At 39.2% G+C, this 19,736-nt stretch overlaps 1 protein-coding gene across 4 annotated transcripts in view; it reads right to left on the bottom strand.

Moving 5' to 3' along the window:
* Positions 1–19,736, bottom strand: part of CSDE1 (cold shock domain containing E1) — a 43,433-nt gene that overhangs the window by 17,542 nt on the left and 6,155 nt on the right. The window contains exons 3-14 of one of the 4 annotated variants that reach the window (XM_054028439.1): positions 16,197–16,346; positions 13,913–14,111; positions 12,944–13,053; positions 12,478–12,570; positions 11,735–11,832; positions 10,383–10,464; positions 9,252–9,380; positions 9,014–9,139; positions 7,672–7,884; positions 4,356–4,496; positions 4,119–4,277; positions 3,324–3,431 (exon numbers count right to left, since the gene is read on the bottom strand). In XM_054028439.1, coding sequence (XP_053884414.1) covers positions 3,324–3,431; positions 4,119–4,277; positions 4,356–4,496; positions 7,672–7,884; positions 9,014–9,139; positions 9,252–9,380; positions 10,383–10,464; positions 11,735–11,832; positions 12,478–12,570; positions 12,944–13,053; positions 13,913–14,111; positions 16,197–16,337 — 1,599 coding nt within the window. In that variant the 5' untranslated portion in view covers positions 16,338–16,346. The remainder of the gene's footprint in view (positions 1–3,323; positions 3,432–4,118; positions 4,278–4,355; positions 4,497–7,671; positions 7,885–9,013; positions 9,140–9,251; positions 9,381–10,382; positions 10,465–11,734; positions 11,833–12,477; positions 12,571–12,943; positions 13,054–13,912; positions 14,112–16,196; positions 16,347–19,736) is intronic. The other 3 variants (XM_054028443.1, XM_054028440.1, XM_054028442.1) reach the window with 3 other exon arrangements.

Raw genomic sequence — 19,736 nt, 5'->3', positions numbered from 1 at the left:
CCACAAGGGACCACCATGATCATCCAGTCTAACCTCCTGAATGTATTGCAGGCCAGAGAACCTCAACCACCCACTTCTGCAGGAGGCCCATAACCTCTAGTTGAGTTACTGATGACTTCCAGTTACAGAAAATCCACCATTTACTCTAGTTCAAAGCAACAAGTGATACAATGCTGCAGTTCCTCCAATATTCCTGGATGGAGATTATACAGGCCTGTGGATATGGTCCCATTGTTTGAGTTTGGCTTCCACCTCAGATGTGGTAATTTCTACTTCCTTATCCCCCCAAGTCACCCTGCCACTGCCCCCAAGCTCCTCACTATCCCTGTTAAAAACTGAGAAAGTATTTGTTTAGGAGGTGGCCCAAATCTCCACCCCATCCTCAATGCTTAGCACTCCCATTTCTTCCTTTTTCTTCTTTAAATATGGCTAAAGAATCAGCTTTAATTTCCTTTGCAAGGTCCAAAGATGCATGGTTTTTAGCAGTTCTCACTTTCCCCCTATACTTTAAGGCAGTGGTATCCAAAGTGGGGTATGCAAGAGGATCCTTGGGGGTGTGCAGCAGGAGGAGCGTTTTTTCCTTCATCCGAGCAGCTTTTTTTTTGGTGCGCTTTGGCAGTTCGGGCGGGAGTCCATGTGGCCTTTTTTTTGGGGGGGCGCTTTGGCAAAAGTGGTAGAGCCAGCGCGGCAGGGGGTGCGTGCTCAAAAAAGTTTGGAGATCACTGCTTTAAGGCCTTCGAGAGGTAGCGTTCCTTGCTGATCCATCCATTCTGCTTTCCTCACAGTAACTTGTTTAGACGCTTTTTCCATCCAATTTGATCTGCAATCCATCCCTACGAATTTCTTCTGCTTGCTTGGGATGCAGGCTTCCGATACTATTAAGTTGCAGAAACTAATTTCAAGCCTCCTCCAACATTCAGATCCCTGAATTATTCAAAATCAACTCCACTTCCCTAATTCCCTTAATTTTTTAAAGTTTGCCCTTTCAAAATCGAGGACCCTAGTTGGAGACCTATTCTTGTTTATCCCTCCACTTAAACTGAATTAACTCACGATGACTCGAACCAAGTTTGTCCTCTACAACCAGTTCTTCTGAGGTCCTCAAGACTTAACAATACTAACCCTAAAATGGTTATGCACAAGCACTATCCCAGTGGAGCCTCTGTTACCGTTCTCTCTCAAGTGATTTTGACCCAGTTTCCATTTTATCCATTCCATCACTGCTACATTTCTCTAGGGTATGTCTTCACTTACCGGAGGGTCCGGCGGCAGGCAATCGATGTTCTGGGATCGATTTATCGTGTCTGGTTAAGACGCGATAAATCGATCCCGGAAGTGCTCGCCGTCGACGCCGGTACTCCAGCTCGCCGAGAGGAGTACGCGGCATCGACGGGGGAGCCATCCTGCCACGTCTGGACCCGCGGTAAGTTCGGACTAAGGTACTTCGAATTCAGCTACGTGAATTTGTGTACCTTAGTCCGAAGTGGGGGCTTAGTGGAGACCAGGCCCTAGACTACCTCATCATTAATAAACTGCTACTCTACCACCCTTGCCTTTTGTCTTTTTCTGACCAGCACATACCCTTCAATACCTATATTTTAGGTCTGACTACTATTCCACCCTGTTTCCATTATCCCCATGATATATGGTTTCAATTCCTACACCAGTAGTTCTAGCTCCTCCATTTGTTACCCAGTGTCTTTGCATTGGTGTACAGACACCTGTTTCTGCTTGGCTTCACCCATATTCCCCACCCAATTACATAGTAATTTTACTGCCAGTATTGCCTACCTGTTACTGTCATCATATTTCCTCATTATCCATTTGCCTATCCTCTGTTCCTTTCCCCCATTACTGTATCATCTGAGTTTATTTTCCTCCCTCTCAATATTAGCATCTCCCAACCATCTATCCTGAACTCCTAGTTTAAAGCTGTTCTGCCAACCTCCATCCCAGAAGTCCATCCCTAAGAACAGTCCTCTGTCCAGAAATACTTCCTAGTGGTTAAACATCCCCAAACCCTCCTTCTACCACCACTGCCTGAGCCATCTATTGATCATCATAATCTTGTCCCGCCTTCACACACTTCCTCTAGGGACAGAGAATCCCAATGAGAACAGGCCTTCAGAAGACTGAAGTCACCGTCTGGCACTTTTTGACCATATACTCTGCCTCAGAGATAGAGTCCCACACATTTAGCCCTCAAGACTGGACTTGAGCTCAAGAGAAGAAGTTACCTGCCACGGTCTGATGGCAGTCACATAATCGTCCATCATTATTAACTTGGTTGCATTGGATCAGTAATAACCCTGTCAAGCCTTTAGATACCTGGAATAAAGCTATACAGTGTAGCCACGGACACCAAGTGCTATGGACCTTTGCTAAGTGGATTCTTGATGACTGCTCTTCAAACATTTGCCCATTACACTTATATCTACTTCAATAGGTTCCCTTTGGACTTCCCTTACTCCATTTGAAGCAGCAGGTGAGCAGTAAGCAGCTACTGCTAAAGGCAGACTAACCACGTAGCATGATGTATCAATTCTCTTACCCACATACAAGGCATAATTTCCCTATAGTTCACCTTTCTGTCCTACAGTTGTCTCCATCCTCAAGAAGCTTGAGTGTCACAACACTGTCCATTTCAGTTTAGGTCTTGTGGCGAGGAAGGGGGTTATTAGCTTGAACAGTATCTTCATAGTATGCCATCCGAAGACCACCCGCTCTCTGTACCTGGGATTCCTTCCAGATCTTCATTGGTCCCTGCCTTTTATACTACCACTCACAGTAAGAATAGCTTCCTACATACCATGAACAAGCAGTCTCCCTCTCCTTCAAATCCACTTTGCATAAAGTCTTCTTTCATCCATCTCCTCTTGGACAGTCCTCACAGGAAAACATGTAGACAGTTGTCCCATGCATATTAGACTGAATTAGTATATGTTCTTCAGGAACAATCTCTTATCATTTGAACACCCTTTACATGTATGATGCCATATAAGTAATTACCAGTAAAGCAATGTATAACTCTTAGATGAGGCACACCTTAAGAGCTTCAGAAATATCTTCTGTATAATTGGTGGGGGGGAAGGAGGGAGGGAGTGGGGCTATTCACCAGGTCTGGTTGAAGAAGTGTTCTGAATACCAAAATGGGAAAGGGAATACCTTGCAGAAGAGTAGAGTAAAAAGGAAAAAAATTCACACATTCTTCACTCCTTTCTGAACTAGTCTTTGACTGCAATAGCTATGAAAAGCAAAAAAGTCACACTTTGTAGCTCACAGAAAGATCATATATATATATTTTGGGAACTTAGTTATATTGCCTTATCTCCTATCTGAGGGTTAGTAGATCCTTCCACATCCTTTGCCTGATAAGGAACAGTCAGTTTCTCTCCACAATCATCATATGCGATTATTCCCTCTTCAGCTTCCTAAAGAGAAATAGCAAGATTCATTATGAAGCAGAGACTAATTGATAGATGCATGCTTTTTAAGTGCTTGAGTCAATACAAATGCAGTTTATGTAACATGTTTTACAAGACAGCTGTCCAGTACTCTGTAAAGGCAATAACCAAATGGCAGACATAATTCAGAACCTGAAAACAGGAACAGTCCCAAATTTTATGCTATCAGTTAAACACGGTTTACCTATACAACATTTTTGAAATGGGCATGTGCCACTATTTCAAATAGGCATTTAGCTGAAACTTAAGTAGCGAGCACTGTCACTTTTCATGGTGCAAATTTAAACACTTGGGAGACACGGATATGCCTACTCTACCTCTAGGTTGTGTTTTGGAAAATTCACGCATCTTGGCAAACCACTACCAGAGGAGAAGTTTCCCACAAGTCTCTTAAGACAATTATCCCACACAAAACAAACTAATTTTTTCAGCTACTACATCCCTTCTGAGAGCCAGAAGTTGCACTTCTATTATTCTGCTTCAGCCAAATACCATACCAGTTGTTTGGCTGACTTTTACCATTAGCCATGCAGTACAGTCACTCATGAATAGGCAAATATTTCCAGAAATTAAGTTAAATACATTTTGTAAGTGTATCCTCAGTTCGAAGCAGAACACTAAATAGCTAATGCACACCTAGAGAAACAGCATTACCTTTTCTTTGCTTTTATTTGGGCTAGTGGCTTTGGCAGGAGTGGCTTCTTTTTCTATAGTGCCCACAAAGCGGTGATCTGACTGGCTGTGGAATGAAACTGTGCCCTTAGGAAGCTTCTTAATCCTTATAGCATGATTTCTTTGGGCAGACAACATATCCTGGAAAACAAGACCCACAGTACTTTAAAATGAACACAATACTTGTATTAGTATTTTAAAAGTTGTAATTTTACTCACAGGAACCACAGTAAACTCTACTTCATCTGAAATGTGGAGCTGGTTTCCATCCAGAATTTCACTGAAGTGAAAGAACATGCGGGCATCCCGGTCAACACATTTAATGAAACCAAAGCCATCTCTCATTGCTGCAATCACACCCTGGGGACACACAAAGACAGAGGACACCTTGTCAGTTGCTGCAGCCAGTGAAAAGTAATTAGAGTTCTTAGATGTCTGTCTGAACAGAGCTGCACTTGTGGGATGTATAATATCCTTAGTGCATGGCTAGAGCATTATAAGAATGATTGCTGGTACATGCACATGTTCCCTTGTAGATCATAGTACTCAACCCCAGGGACAAGAGGAGATGCAAAACAGGTTCAACCAGTTTCTTTTGCATCTCAAAGTCTTTGAAAAGGGAGATGAGTGTAAGTATGGATCTTTATTCAAGTAACATCATCATAGGACCTAATCACATCAGCCATACCATCAGGGGCTGGTTCACCTGCACATCTACCAATGTGATATATGCCATCATGTGCCAGCAATGCCCCTTTGCCATGTACATTGGCCAAACCGGACAGTCTCTACGCAAAAGAATTAATGGACACAAATCTGACATCGGGAATCATAATACTCAAAAACCAGTGGGAGAACACTTTAACCTGTCTGGTCATTCAGTGACAGACCTGTGGGTGGCTATATTACAACAGAAAAACTTCAAAAACAGACTCCAAGGAGAGACTGCTGAGCTGGAATTGATATGCAAACTAGACACAATCAACAAAGGATTGAATAAGGACTGGGAATGGCTGAGCCATTACAAACACTGAATCTATCTCCCCTTGTAAGTATTCTCACACTTCTTATCAACCTGTCTGTACTGGGCTAGCTTGATCATCACTTCAAAAGTTTTTTTTCCTCTTACTTAATTGGCCTCTCAGAGTTGGTAAGACAACTCCCACCTGTTCATGCTCTCTGTATGTGTGTATATATATCTCCTCAATATATGTTCCATTCTATATGCATCCGAAGAAGTGGGCTGTAGTCCACGAAAGCTTATGCTCTAATAAATTTGTTAGTCTCTAAGGTGCCACAAGTACTCCTGTTCTTTTCACCTAGAAGAGTTACAGTATAAAGAAGCATCTTTCTCCTTTTCAGAATTGCTGATATAGATCCTATTTTGGGAAACTAGCAGTAACAACTCTTAGAGGGTGGTCCAAAGGACAAAAGTAATTCCAAATTTCCAAGACATCACCCCAAGGCTCAAAACCTGTCTCTAAGCTCTGCAAGCAATGGACAGAAATCCTAAGACTCAAGTGAGGAAGGATCAGTAGTCCGTGTAAGAACTTAATAGGATGTACTATTAGAGGATTCATGCACAACCGTAGTTGTATGCAGATACAGCTACCAAGTGACCCTAACAGAACTCAGGGAAAGTCTGGAACATTTGACTGAAACCAAATATTATATTTTCAGCTTTAAAGCATACGCTTCTCTTGTGAAAGATTTATGGCTGCCTAGAAAGATTTATTTTCTCATTAGCAATCAGTATCTGACCTCATGACTAATGCCTTGATCCCAGCTGCCAGAAATATTTGATCTTGGTGAAGAACCTGCCTGCGACAGGACCTTCACATGAACTGGAAGAACCACCAAAGGTTTGATGCTAGCAAAACTGAGAAACCGAAGTTGAAGTTTAGTACGTAACTGGGAAGAAAAAAATCATCCCATAAGAGACTAGATCCCCACTGTCTAACAAAGTAGGGACTCAAAATACATAGTTTTTACAAAGGAGACATTTGAAGACAAACATCAATCCCTTTGAGACACTTCATATTCAACATTGCATTTTCAGCTCAGGTAGGTTCACAAGGTATTTTCTTTGCTTGAGCTGGTCAAACAGTATTTGAACACAAGTAATTTAGGTCTTTCTGTATGTGAGTAATTCCTGATTTCTGCCAAATAGTTTGGACTAAGTTCAGACCTTGAATACTTTGTGAATTGTTCATTACAAGTATCCACTCTCTGCAATAAACAGCATGCAACTGGTCACGTGGTATCATTTCTACTCTGTTACTAGAAAAGAGACTAACAGGCCAATGGTGAGTAATCCAGATCTGGGGAGAATTTCAGGAAACATGAAACATTTGTGAAAACTTTCATGAGTGCCAGTTGTCATCCAGCTACTCAAACAGTATGACCAACAAAGGAAGAGTGAGTTATTTAGCAGCAAATATTTTTTCTTTAATAAGTCAATTAGTTCCAGGACTTTGTTGAGTAAATAAAATGCTACTCAAACAGCCACTTAACATTGATACCAAGAGCAAGCTCCTCCTTGTCCACTTCTATAATATATGGAAAATGCATGTCAGGACTTACAGCAGATGAAAAGTTCTTTAAGGCAGATCACCTAGAATTTAGTATATTTTATGATGTCTGGTTGGATTCGAGATGCTGAATTATATGGTGGCCCAAGCAACTTCCCCAAATTATGCTGAAAACCACAATTAATTCCTTTTCAACTGTCTATAGGGATGAAAGGCACCCCCCTCAGCACACATTCTTTGGTGTTGTCCACCACAGAGTCTGAGCTCCTGAAATCACTAGGGAGCATAAACTGTCCTGTGAAGAAGAAAATGAAGTCTTTTAACCAGTTTTCCATTACACCATACTGAAGGTGTCACATGTGCAGGAAGCCTTAGGAAGAACCTTATGTAGCAGTCAAGTAGATCCTGCAGCAGCTTTTACCTTAAGCTTCAGGAATCTATCCCTTGCAAGTATGCTGTTAGAGACTTTGCATCCAAAACAGCTCTCTGAATTCCACTATGAATTGGAGCAAACATGGAATTTTTTATGCTTAATTCTTAAACTAGAAGTAGAGAGCACGCACAGTTTGAAGAGCTAACAAGTTCTTATGTGGATTTAGAGAGGAACAATTGGGGTTAACATCAGTTTACAGAGTCTGAACCTCAGGGCGAGTGGATTGATTTAAAAGTTGGCAAGCAGGAAGCCTTAATTTAAAATACAGTAGAACCTCAGCAATATGAACTGACTAGTCAACCACACATCATTTGGAACCAGAAACACACAATCAGGAAGCAGTAGAGGAAAAAAGCAAATACAGTATAGTACTGTATTAAGTGTGAACTACTAATAAAGGGAAAGCATTTTTCTTCAGAGTAGTTTTCAGTGAAGATGTCAAAAGATGCATCAGAATATATCAACTTAAAGCAAAAAAACCTCAGAACAATCCTGATTAAGCCATCATACCCCCCCCCCCCCCGAGTACATGCCTATGTACACAGATCCATTTAAAAAAAAAGATACTTGCCATTTCTCTAGCTTCAGTAGTAAACTGGAAAGTATTGTGAAGAACTTCAATATTGGTGGCTCGTTCCAATTTGTCACGTCGATCTGTAGAAATGTTGAATCTAACATGGTCACCTTCCAGTAGTGTCACCTTGGATTTTGTATCTTTGTCTCCAAATGGAAGTTCCTTCGGAATCACAAATTCAACTTTGATACGTCCAGGCAATGGGTCATTCTAGTGACCATGTGGAAAGAAAAAGAAATTTTTCATGAACCAGCAATTCCTTCCAGACTGTAAACTGAGCCTTGTAAGAAATTAATTAGTTGTACTTCAATTGACTATGAACTGGTCTCTGAGTTTTCCCGGAAGTATTGGTAGGTTACTACTTAGGACTTCAGAACTCAGATTTACATATGGGAACACTAAGACAGATGTTAAGTGACCTGCCCAGTGTTACAGCAATTCAGTGGCCTATGCTGTCTGCCACCTACATAAAACTAATAAGACTTCAGCTGTTGCCCCAAAACAGAATTAACGTTTTCAAGCACTTGTTGAATAAGAATGTCTACTTGTTTCTATATTCAGTCTTCTGACCTACAGATGGGGTAGTATGTCTAATGTAGGAGTCCCTTTAGCCTCAAGACAATAATAGGACACTGAGATACCTTCTATGATAGAGTACTTTCTTGAAGAAACAGGGATACAGCAACACAAACTGTTCTGAAAGGTAAGGTACCAAGCATACACCTATTAGGCTTTCCTCAAAAGACAAACATCAAATCAATCGATGTCTGCATTTAGGACCTTGGATGTTGTCTGGGTTATCACCCACAACAATCCTCAAGGAGAAAAGACAAAAAAACCCAACCCCCAAACTTTTCAACCCAGCAGCAGATGAAAATATCTTTCTCCCCTTTTGTCTCTCTCCTTTTAAAAGGCAGGATTCTCCCCTCACCACAGTCCCTTTCTTTAGCTCACATTTCTACAACAGTTCTTTACATTCAGATGATAGTTTTTAACATTCACATAAATATGTGGAGTCACCTTAACACTTGTTCTTTAACTTTCCCCATTGGTAGCAGCCACTACAGATACATGCAGTGATTATATAGTAACATAACAGCCATAATAATGTAATAATTTTACTTTGAATGATGTTATGGGACTACGATGCCAGAGTCTAAGCTGTGCTGTTGGAGATAAAGCCCTCATTCATACCACTCTACAGCAGTATTTTCATGTTTCAGCATTTGTGCTGAAGTGTACGAGTAGCACTATACAATTCGGACTAGATGAATACCTTTCTTCTATTTCAGACATGCAAGTGTTGGGAAGAAGACCTCTAGGAAATATTTAAATTTACCTGATTTTTGTTGGGTACTTTTGGGATTACTTTGGTTACAGTCCCATCAAAATGTTCAATGCTGATATCTTCAAAAATAACAGTTCCTTGAGGCAGTAGTCTTACATCTGTTGCGACTTCTTTACCCTATGAACAGAAAGTAAATCAAAACAAAGATGGAAGCGCTATAAGTTACTAGAAGACTCATCTTTTATATATATTTGAATCTTCTCTTCAATTTTACTGGATTTGATCTTACATTTCTGTCTTTGATTGTAAACTCCACATCATCACCAGGCTGTAAGGCTTCTAAGTCACCTTTAAATTCACTATAGTGAAAGAATATCTCCTTTACGACATCGCCCCTTTCAATAAATCCAAAGGCCTCCTAAGAGAACATACAATGTTTAGCAAATAGTCAACTGTCTAAAACACCAAGACAATAGCTTGTACTTTGAACTCTGATAAAAAGCAAAGTTCTCAGATAAAACCAAGCAATGAGAAAAAGCCAAATAAAATGTTACAGACTAAGTGTGCCCCCAGATGATCTACAGCAGGGGTTCTCAGGACAAATTTTTTGGTGGCCTCAGAGTGCAGCCTCCAACTCTTGCTGGTGGCCGCTCTCAGTTTTTCTTAAAATACTTAAATATGCGCATATACGCATCCAAATCATTGTAATTTATTTATTGCAGTAAGTCTGTTGTGAAAAGTGATATTAACAAGCATACAAGTATTGCTTTACACAGCAGACTTACTCAGCCCTGTCAAGCCTGGGGACAAATTAAGCCCTGGATAGGAGGTTTGGTGGAGGCAGCGGGGACTGGGGTAATGGGGGTGGGGGCCTGAAGCCCAAAGCCCTGTGGCCAGAGCCTGCCTCCCCAGGGCTGAAGCCTAAAACCTGAACCCCATCACCCCGGAAAGATGGGGAACTCACCAGCTGCCTGGTCCTCCAGCATTGTGCCCCAGGTGTCTCTACAGGGAGAGCAGGGCCCAACCACTGCTGGCGGCCCCAGCAACCAACACCAAGACAGTGCATCCAGGAGCAACAGGGCGGGGCTGCTACCTCCCTTCCTCCCCCATAACAGCCCAGGAGGCTGTGACTGCAAGCAAAGCCCCTGGTGGCCGCATTTGAGAAACGCTGATCTACAGCTACTGAACCGTTCGTATAAAGATATTTTTGAAACTTAAGACACACAATGGGAAAAACACACATTAAGATGGCTGTAGTAAAGAAAAGGAATAGTCAAGAAGAGTAATTGTGTTAAACTGTTAATGGATCAAGTTCTGAAGTGTTTAAGTGCCCTCTGTGCCCAACCTTTACTATGGAGAGCATATACATATATTGCTCCTTTCAAACAGCTTTAAAAAGTTAAGAGTAAATTCTGCTTACCTTCATGGCACAAACTACTCCTTGACAGCGGGCTTGTTTCTTTTTCAATAGCATAATGTTACGAGCACTTACAGCACCAGTACTAGGAAAAAGGGTAGATTACGATGACAAAGTAGACCTAAGCAGTGCCTCTAAACAATGAGACAAATGTAATAATCATATCAGATTTAACGCAGCCTTCTTATTTGCTATTTGACTGGGCAAGGTAGAGAAAACTAGAACATACTACTCTTACCAAATAAACCTAGAAATTTTAAGTAAAGGTCTATTAGCTAATCTTTTCTTGTTTTAAATATACACCCATTTGCAATTTAAGATCTTTGAACTAAAGCAAGAAATGCTAGACTTATGTTTGAGATTAGATAGATCTTTACAGTACTAAATATACAAGATACTTTTAAACTTGATGATAAAGTAATTACATCAGACATATGGTGCCTTTGGCCAACACCATCAAACAGTTTCAGGAATTCTGGTAAACAAGTTTTGATTTCTAAATCTTGTGTGTAACCACTAACTTCTATGATAAATTGAAGAATTGGTCTGAATTTAACCAGATGAAACTATATACATACAGAGCTAAGTACTACATTTAGGAAGGATTAAAAAAAATCAAATGCAAAACTACAAAATGGGGAATAACTGGCTAGACAGTAGTATTGCTGAGAAGAATCTGGAAATTATGGAGAGAGGGAAATCAAACAGTCAATGTGATACAGTTGCAAAAATGGCTAATATTCTGACATTTAACAACATGAGTGTCATAAGTAAGGCACGAGGTAATTATCCCACTCTGCTCAGCACTGGTGAGGCCTCATCTGGAGTACTGTGTCCAGTTCTGGGTGTCACATCAGGATACATGGGGACAAATTGGAAAGAGTTCAGAGGACAGCAACAAAAGTGGGCAAAGGTTTAGAGACCTTTGAGGAAAAGTAAAAAACCAGGTATGTGTAGTTTTGAGAAAACAAGACTGAAGGAGGACCCGATAACAGTCTTCAGATATACGTTAAGGGCTGATTCAAAAAGGACTGTGATCAGTTCTCCACGTACACTGAAGGTCGGACAAGTAGTAACGGGTTTAATCTAGAGGAAAATTTAGGTGAGATATTATGAAAAACTTACTAACTATAAGAATAATTAAGCTCCGTAATAGCATTCCAAGGGAGGTGTGGAATCCCCGTCATTGGAGGTTTTTAAAAAACAGTTTGAACAAACACCTGTCAGGGATGGTCTAGGTTTACTTGGTCTTGCCTCAGTGCACATGACTTCTCAATGTCCCTTCCAGCCCTGCATTTCTGAAACACCACATTGTTAATTCGGTGTGTAATCAGGAAATAGAAGTATCAACTTACTGTTTATTTGTATCAATTACAAAATTTATTTTATCTCCAGTTTCCAGCTGTACATTTCCATCAACATCCTCAGGGGTGTAAGTTAGGTAAAACACTTCCTGCAAATTAAGGTTCACTAGCATTACTCTATTTGCAAAATGCAGCCGTGCTTTAAACAAGATTAAATATCAATGTGGCATTAATTTAATAAATTATTTTCCATTTCAAGTTACATTATTTTAACATTTGTGAAAAGTTGGAAATTGTGAAAACGTTGCATGCGAGAACGTTTTGGTTCCTTGGTGCTCGTGGTTTTGCTGAGTCCATACCCAGCAACTTGAGGAGTTGAAAGGTTTGTACACAGTATTGCCATTACATTTAAATTGATTTCCAAAGGGTAAAAGAGTTAAGTCCAAGAAAATAAAGATCCTATGAACAGTTAGTTGTTAATATTAACTGACATTAAATCATAATCATAACTAGTAAGAATCTATAACTAGGTCTTTAGTTCTACATTAAATGCTTTAACAAAGGTATTATGGCAGAATAAGTTGTCAAAAACATATGGAAGTCAACAGAGGTTTCTATATTTGTGGTAATTAATTAGTGTTTGTAGTTCTTAGAAAAAAATTAAGACTGGGTGACAACTGCAGTTTAAACTGTCTACTTCAAAAACAGTGCCAATTTTTATTTTTATTTTTTTTCTGTGTACAGATCACACTGGTTGGTCACTCAAAAGTTTAAGTAAAATACATGAGTTTTACCCCATTACGTTCGTAGCATACACTCCCTGTTGGACTCTGACCCGGGGCAGCTGGAGATTTACTCTCTAAATTGTGAGGAACAGCGCACACAACCTACCAGTCAAAAAAAAAAAAAAAATATCCATTGCTAATCATTTCAGGAGCAGCACTGTGCAATACAAACTGAACTTTAATATCCTCTACTACACACTCAGGGATGCACTTTAAATGTAATCCACAAGAGGATGCCATGCTGCAAAGTTTTAAACTCACAGTACTTCTGTTGACTGTAAGAAGTGTTTGGGGTTAAATAAAAGCCCAAACTGAATCTTCATATTTTTGCCAAAGTCAGATAAAAAACACTTTCAATTTAATTGAAAAATTTATGCAACTAAGATTATGCGTGCAAAAATGGGATTTGTCCTTTTGTATTAGAGTAAAACGGATATAAATTTGCATATAGAAATTAGACATCACAGCAACTAACTTGTCCATTTATTCGCTCTTCAGGTAAAATTTCTGGTTTTATCTTCACCAATTTAACAGCAATGGGTTTTCCAGTTCGGCGGTCAGAAGATACTTCAAATTCAACATCATCTGCAAGAATCAAAACCATAATAGTGACACAGGACCCTCCAGCTCTATGTTTACATTAAAAATTAAAAAAAAAAGTCAAAAATAAGCAGAGAACAAAAGGACGAAACGAAAAAAAAGGGGAGAGAAAGGAGAAACATGCATACAGTAATGACATTTATTAGCTCTACACTCTGCTGTCTGAACACCATAAGTGAATTCTCAACTCCCTTACTACTGTTGGAGGTCATTTTGCTTGTGGAAGTTTCTCCTGATAATACTCAGTTTATTCGCCCCTTTTGCTAGTGATCTAAAGGTCTATGTTTTAAAGTCTTGCCACTTCCAACCTAATTTTAATACCTTCAGTTGACACAATACCAGACACCAGGTTCCATGACAGATGCGTTGTGAAATTCTGTTTTTAATCTTTACTGCCAGATCAAGCAGAATTGTGGGGGAATAATGTCTCCCTATTGAAATAAGGTCATCCATCCCTAGTGCAACTCCACTGAAATTAATGGAGTACATCTGGGAATAACATAGCCTATGGACTCACGAACAGGGGGAAGTAGGCAAAAGATGTATTGCTTTTTGTATATAGTTTCCCTATCCCTACCAATTAAATTTGTCCCAGCATGACTCCTTCTCAAAGGTAGCCATAAAACAGTATCACTGACAGAAGACAAAAGCCTTCAATTACCCAGAATTTTCTCTTTGGTTTTCCTTTCTACTGGGAGATTTCTGATTCAATTGTCAGTTTAGCCAGTCAGAAGTAACTATGTGTCTGTAGGGGTGGTTAGATGTATCAGAACGTTGTGTTACAAGGTATAAGACTGCAATTCTCAATTTAGAATGGAGAGAATCTTACTGGTTGACTTATTACCTCCTACTTTAAGCTCCTGCAGGTTGCCATTATACTGTGAACAGTGGAAGAACAGTCTAGCTTGCCGTTCTGAACACTGAATGAATCCATAAGAGGTCAGCAGTTTTTCAATAACCCCAGTTTCACGCAGTGCTGCCGAAGTACCATTGGGGTACCCGTTGTGTCCATTGTTGTGGAGAAGGTTTGGATCAAAGCTCATCTATTTAAAGAAATGAAAGGTAAGCTATAACTATTCGAAAACAAAGTTTCTCTTCCCCACCCTTGAAAATCTTATGCCAATGCATGATAAGTATAATAAATATGAAGTGAAGAGCCTGTTGAATTTTATGAAAAAGCAACAACTGACCAACAGGCAAATAGAATTTTGGACAATTCTTCGTGATAAAACATCTCTAAAGTAGTTTAACTTAAGATTGTAATACTCAAATTTAAGAAACTAATAGATTTAACAGAAAACATGCTGTAATGACTACATAAAAATAAAGTTTGCTCATCAAGTCAGATTTCATTCTAATTTACCTAGACTTTTTTCTTTTTTTTTTTTTAAATTAAATACTGTATTAAGAGCATCCTCAGTAGAAGAATTCTTATATTCACTGCTTTACATTTGACAGTCTTAAACCAGAATTAGCATCCAGGTAAAATATAACCTGGTTTCACTGATGAAGTTGGTCATTAAGGAAATTAGGCAATATTAAGATTCTTCCCACATGGAACCAATAAATATTTATAAGGCTTTTAAATAGCCAAATTTTATTTGTGTTTGCGCATACATTTGGTGACTGTCAAAGTTAAAGTTTTAGATAACCAGTGAAAAAGTTTAACCCGATTGTCATAGTAATTAAATGTTGGCTGGAGCCTGGCAGAGCTTTTAAAAACTTCATTGAATAATAATGGAGTTAGAAGGAAAAAAGTTAGATTAATTCAACCATCCTTTAATGTTTCTCTATAAGACTCTTCTTTAGAGAGAGAGACACAATTCTGAAATGCATTAAAAGAACTATTTCTTTAGATTTATAAATATGCAACGTGGGAGCCCTCCATAAGAATCTCTTCTTCTTAACACTTTGATACTTGGAAGTAGAAGTGTGCTATTTATGTTTTAAAAGATGACCAAATTAGTAGCTATTATAAAGAGGAGGTCCTAACATTACAAGAAACCATGAACATCGTGCAATTCACAGAGACCATTCAAGACAAAGTGCCATCAACATGCAGTTTGAGACACTACATTTAATGTTTTCAGTTGTTGCAGTTTCCAATGTATCTGTTTAAGAAACTGATTGCAGGTTTCCTTTTTGTTCTCAGATACCTATATATTCTGATTTGTCACAGCACCAGAGTAACATTCAAAACCAGTTAACATTAATAGGGTTAAAAGGCTTCAGAATAGCTCGTATAATGGCAATACTTTTTACTATAGAACAGAGCATTAGGCACTCTGTGTACTCAAATCTATGGTTAAGGCAGTGCATGTTAGAATTTGCCGGCCAGAGTGAAGTTATTGATCTCGAGGCAGGTAGCGCAACTCTGGCTGTAAATTTCTTAAGCCACAAAACAGTAATGGATTTCCTGCTAAGTAGAATGGACAGTAAGCCTAGGGCAATCAAATGCCTGCAAGGGCCAGCTTCTGACTCTTTTGCAAAGAGAAACTACATCAATGCTTTGGGTGGTGGCATAAGAGAAGAGTGACATGATTTCCAGTCTGGAAGTTATTGCTAACTGAGGGTACTGTGCTTGCTGCTTCTCAACAGGACTTCACTTGGAACATATATGTTACATACTGGCTTTTTAAAAATGAAGGAGTGTCATGTAAGGGTGTCAACAGACCACAAGTGCTGTTTTAGTTCTATGATCCATCCCAGCCCCTCATTTTATAGTTTAAGATTAAAGGCAGATGGGGTAGCTTATACCAGGAAATAGTCAAAGTCAATAATATACATCCCCACAAGATGTACTTGGACCAAGTGGCAGTTAAACACACACACACATACATAGCACCAAATAAAGTGGTGGGGGGGGGGGAGACGCGTGGCGGGTGCACGGGGGGGAGGAGAGAAAAATGACATCTTCATGTGGTAAAAAAGTTTCTGAAACAGATACAGGAAAACAAAAAACAGCTAGGATTTCTAATTGGCTCAGAAGGAATTGGATTCTTTAACCTGTTAAAAGGTTTGATATTAGAAAAGTTGAAAAGAGAGAACGTATGTGCAAAGTTGTTAGCCCCTAAGACTCCCCATGCTATTAAAACACAACAGATGTATAGATTGCTGCCCTGACTTACAGATCTCTGATACAGGGGGGTCCTCTTCTGCTTTTTAGACCCAGATGAGGTAGAAGATGAAGAGAAAGGTAAAAGAAGAGAAGGAAGGGGAGCTGCAGGAGGGGGGAGAGGATCTGATGACACAGTATAATGGTTCTCCATCTCATACAGCTGTGATAACATAGTACAATATTATAACTAGTCAATATTTAGCACAACTTTAAACACACGCAAGTCACTGTTAGTCAAGTCCATATCCTATAAGAGGTTAAACTAATTAGAACTTCACACAAAAATATTAAACCCACATTTCAGTTGTTTGCACAGGTTTTCTGAATTGTTTTCAAGAAAAGCATATGTGGCTACGTTTCTAGTCCTGCATTTCCATTTTCTTTCCACTTACAGGCTTGCTCAAACTAGCAGGAGCATAGCCAGAGCCTACACAAAAGCTAGAGGCCAAAAGGGGATAAACACTGGCAGGAGAAGTGTATAGAAGTACCTCTACAGCAGAGGTAGTTATACATGGACTAATTTAAAATCCTCTAAACTGCAATTATAATAGCAGTTGCTAAAAGTCAACTCAGTTCAAAGCCCCTTCCATCTTCAAACTTCTTCCATTGTACAGTATGCTCCCCACTGAAAATAGGATAGGTAGTGTTTTATTGTTCCATTTTAAAGGGAGAGCTGCACAGGTTAGTTTAAGGGAAGCAGTAGTTACCACTTCAGCAAGATTGAACCTGACACTACCAACAGTTGTCAGGGGACCGGATATGGCTCCCATTGAAACCTGTGGGAAGATTCCCATTGATTTAAATGGGTACATGATCAGGGGTTTGCTTTGTATCTATGCCAGTGAAGAGCTCCCCCAAATTAAATTCTGTAGAAATCCTGCGTCTAGCAATACAAAACTCAAATTGGAATATCTGAAAGCTGAGAGACTAGTTAAGTCTGAGAGAACCTACAATTTTAGGAAGGCTTAAGTATTTCTCCTTTCCCATTTTTAACAACTTTCCATGTCTTTCATTACAAGAGCTTCTCTGTGAGAGAGAGGGCAGAACATAGACAGAGAAATCCTGAGAGGTGCTGAGCACCTGAAAACTTCCATCTATTCTTACTGGGAACTGCAAGTGGTACACTTCCCACAGGATTTGGCCCTTCATGTAATGTCAAGAGCAAGCTGAACCCTTCTACTGCCCAGGATTTTAACTGTTCTCCGTTTGGTATAGTACAATGGCCAGCAACTTTGCTACAAGCCTTAGTTTAGGCAGTTGATTTCTCTTCAGCCATACTTAGCATTTTATTAAAAAGCCTTGAAGCATGTCATAGAAAGATCTGTTCTTCCATGGAGCTAGGGTACAAGTGAAAATACTGAAAACTAATCATTTATGGTAAATATTAGATAAAAAATGCAAATATTGAGTTTTATAAACAGTTGCTGTACAGTCAAGTTAACTATCCCAGGTTTTGTTGCCATCACATTAAAACTTGTTGCTGAATAAAAACAAGTTTGGATAAGTAAAGTTATATGTGGGGCAGAACACTTTCCTTCTTCTGCGAAAACAGTAACTCCACCAAGCCGCTTCAAAACCATTTTTACTATTTTCTTGGGACATCCCAAGTGACAGGAAAGATTTCATATGCAGTTACATCAGAATAGGAGAGATTTTTCTGCTACACTGGAATTTTTAGAGCTTTCTGATAAGTCATAATTCTATATGGATTCATTCTTTTAAGTAACACCCAAGAGTGAAAAGCTTTTAAGAAACCTGACCACTTTACCTGAGTCTTGTTCAGACTGATGCAATTTCTCAACTCAGTAATAACCAAGGTTCATAACTTCTATGACTGAATAAAGTGTTTCAAACAAATCAAGCACCAAGAAATACATCAACTAAAGCTTAACACAAGACAGTTACATCCTCAGTTTAAATATTAGCAAGTAGTACAAGCTTTAGAGAACACCTAAAGAATTTCTAGTAGCTATGCCAAAATGTACTAATATATGATATAATGGAGAGAATATCAAATGCACTTACCACTACAACACTAGCTCCAAAGGCAAAATTCTAAAACTACAAGAAGCTTCAAAACCATAATCTTGGTATATTCAGACAGATGCTCAAAGTATCTTTATTCCTTAAATGTTACAATGATCAGAATGCCCTCCACAGTTCTACACTGTAGCAGAGCCCACTGCCATAAGCATAAACCAGACCAGAATTTCAGGCTTTGGGATACCCACGTTCAAATTGGTGCAATCCCTAGGGCACCTTCCTTTGTGAGGCAGACAGCATCAAGGGAAGGCAACACCTTTAAGTACTCCCTACTGATTGGCTTTAACAGCCATCAGCACTAAAATTTATTTAAAAAAAGAGGAGCTGGTGTCCTGCAAATGGTCAATAGTGAGGAAATGGTTGGGGGAAGGGAATGAAATGGTTTTCAAACTGAAAACAGCTCAGCAACAGTATGGGTGAAGCAACTAACCTACTTTGAAAGAGCTATAGTGAGGGTGGCAGACACCTCACATTGATAAAAGGGTCCCAAGTTTTATGAAATCCATTTGAAAAACGGCCTCTGCATGCTTCTGAAGAACTGCCAGTAAATGCCATTAGAACTAGAGGTATTCAAGTGTTACAAATATGCAAAAACATTATAAACTACATTCAAAAAAACCTCAACTAACAAGGTAAAAACACTTTGCTGTAACTTCTCTTACTCAAAGGAAGTTTTTGCATTATATCATTTGAGCTAGTTTGGGTTTAATGTTAAGACTATTTCTAGAACGGTGAAAAAAAATTACTGATTGGCTATTAGATGATAAATTCAGTCCAATAGGAGATGCATTGCCCAGGTTGGCACTAAGGTATGCAGTAGGGGGAGAAAACAGCAAGGAAAATTCAACAAGTTCTTTCCAAGTGCTTGACATATTTCTACGCCTATTTCAACTTAATTTTATAATGCTGAATAAAACAAAATCAAATAAGAACCTTGTCGATTTACATGTGCCACTTATCCAGAGTCCCATCACAAAAGGTGCTCTTGAGGCAACTTCCAACTTTTTTTTTTTTTTTTTTTGATCTGGCCTCTTCTTTGGAATTGCTGTACTAGTCTACAGAAGCTTGGATCGCTTTTTGCAATGCGGAAGCCAGATGCTTTTTGCTAGACTGGACCCATGGGTACTCTCCAACTCAGGAGTCCACTACCAAAAGAAGTCATCTTGTACGTCTAACCTGCCAGTTTACAGAAGTGGGGACTATCAACTGCAGCAATATCAGTATTTGAGGATAAATAGGAATTTTATTAATAAAAGATACCCATCTAAAGCATTAGAGTAAACTGATTTCAAGAGAAACCTGGAGAAAATTGTAGAAGCTTTGAGAAATGATTGCATGCATTTACAAGATTGCTTTCCATTACTGGCCAAGTGACCACAAGCTACAAGTGACAATTCTTAAAGAGACTCCATAAATAATTTTAAATGGAAGGAATCGGGTTCTGTTAATTCTATCCTCATACATTTGAGACCAATAAACACTAGTCTAGGCAATAGTGAACATTTGT

This window comes from Malaclemys terrapin, chromosome 4, assembly GCF_027887155.1.
Source record: "Malaclemys terrapin pileata isolate rMalTer1 chromosome 4, rMalTer1.hap1, whole genome shotgun sequence".
Lineage (NCBI taxonomy): Eukaryota > Metazoa > Chordata > Testudines > Emydidae > Malaclemys > Malaclemys terrapin.
The sequence above is the reverse complement of the archived record's forward strand: the minus strand, read 5'-3'. Positions and strand labels throughout refer to the sequence as shown.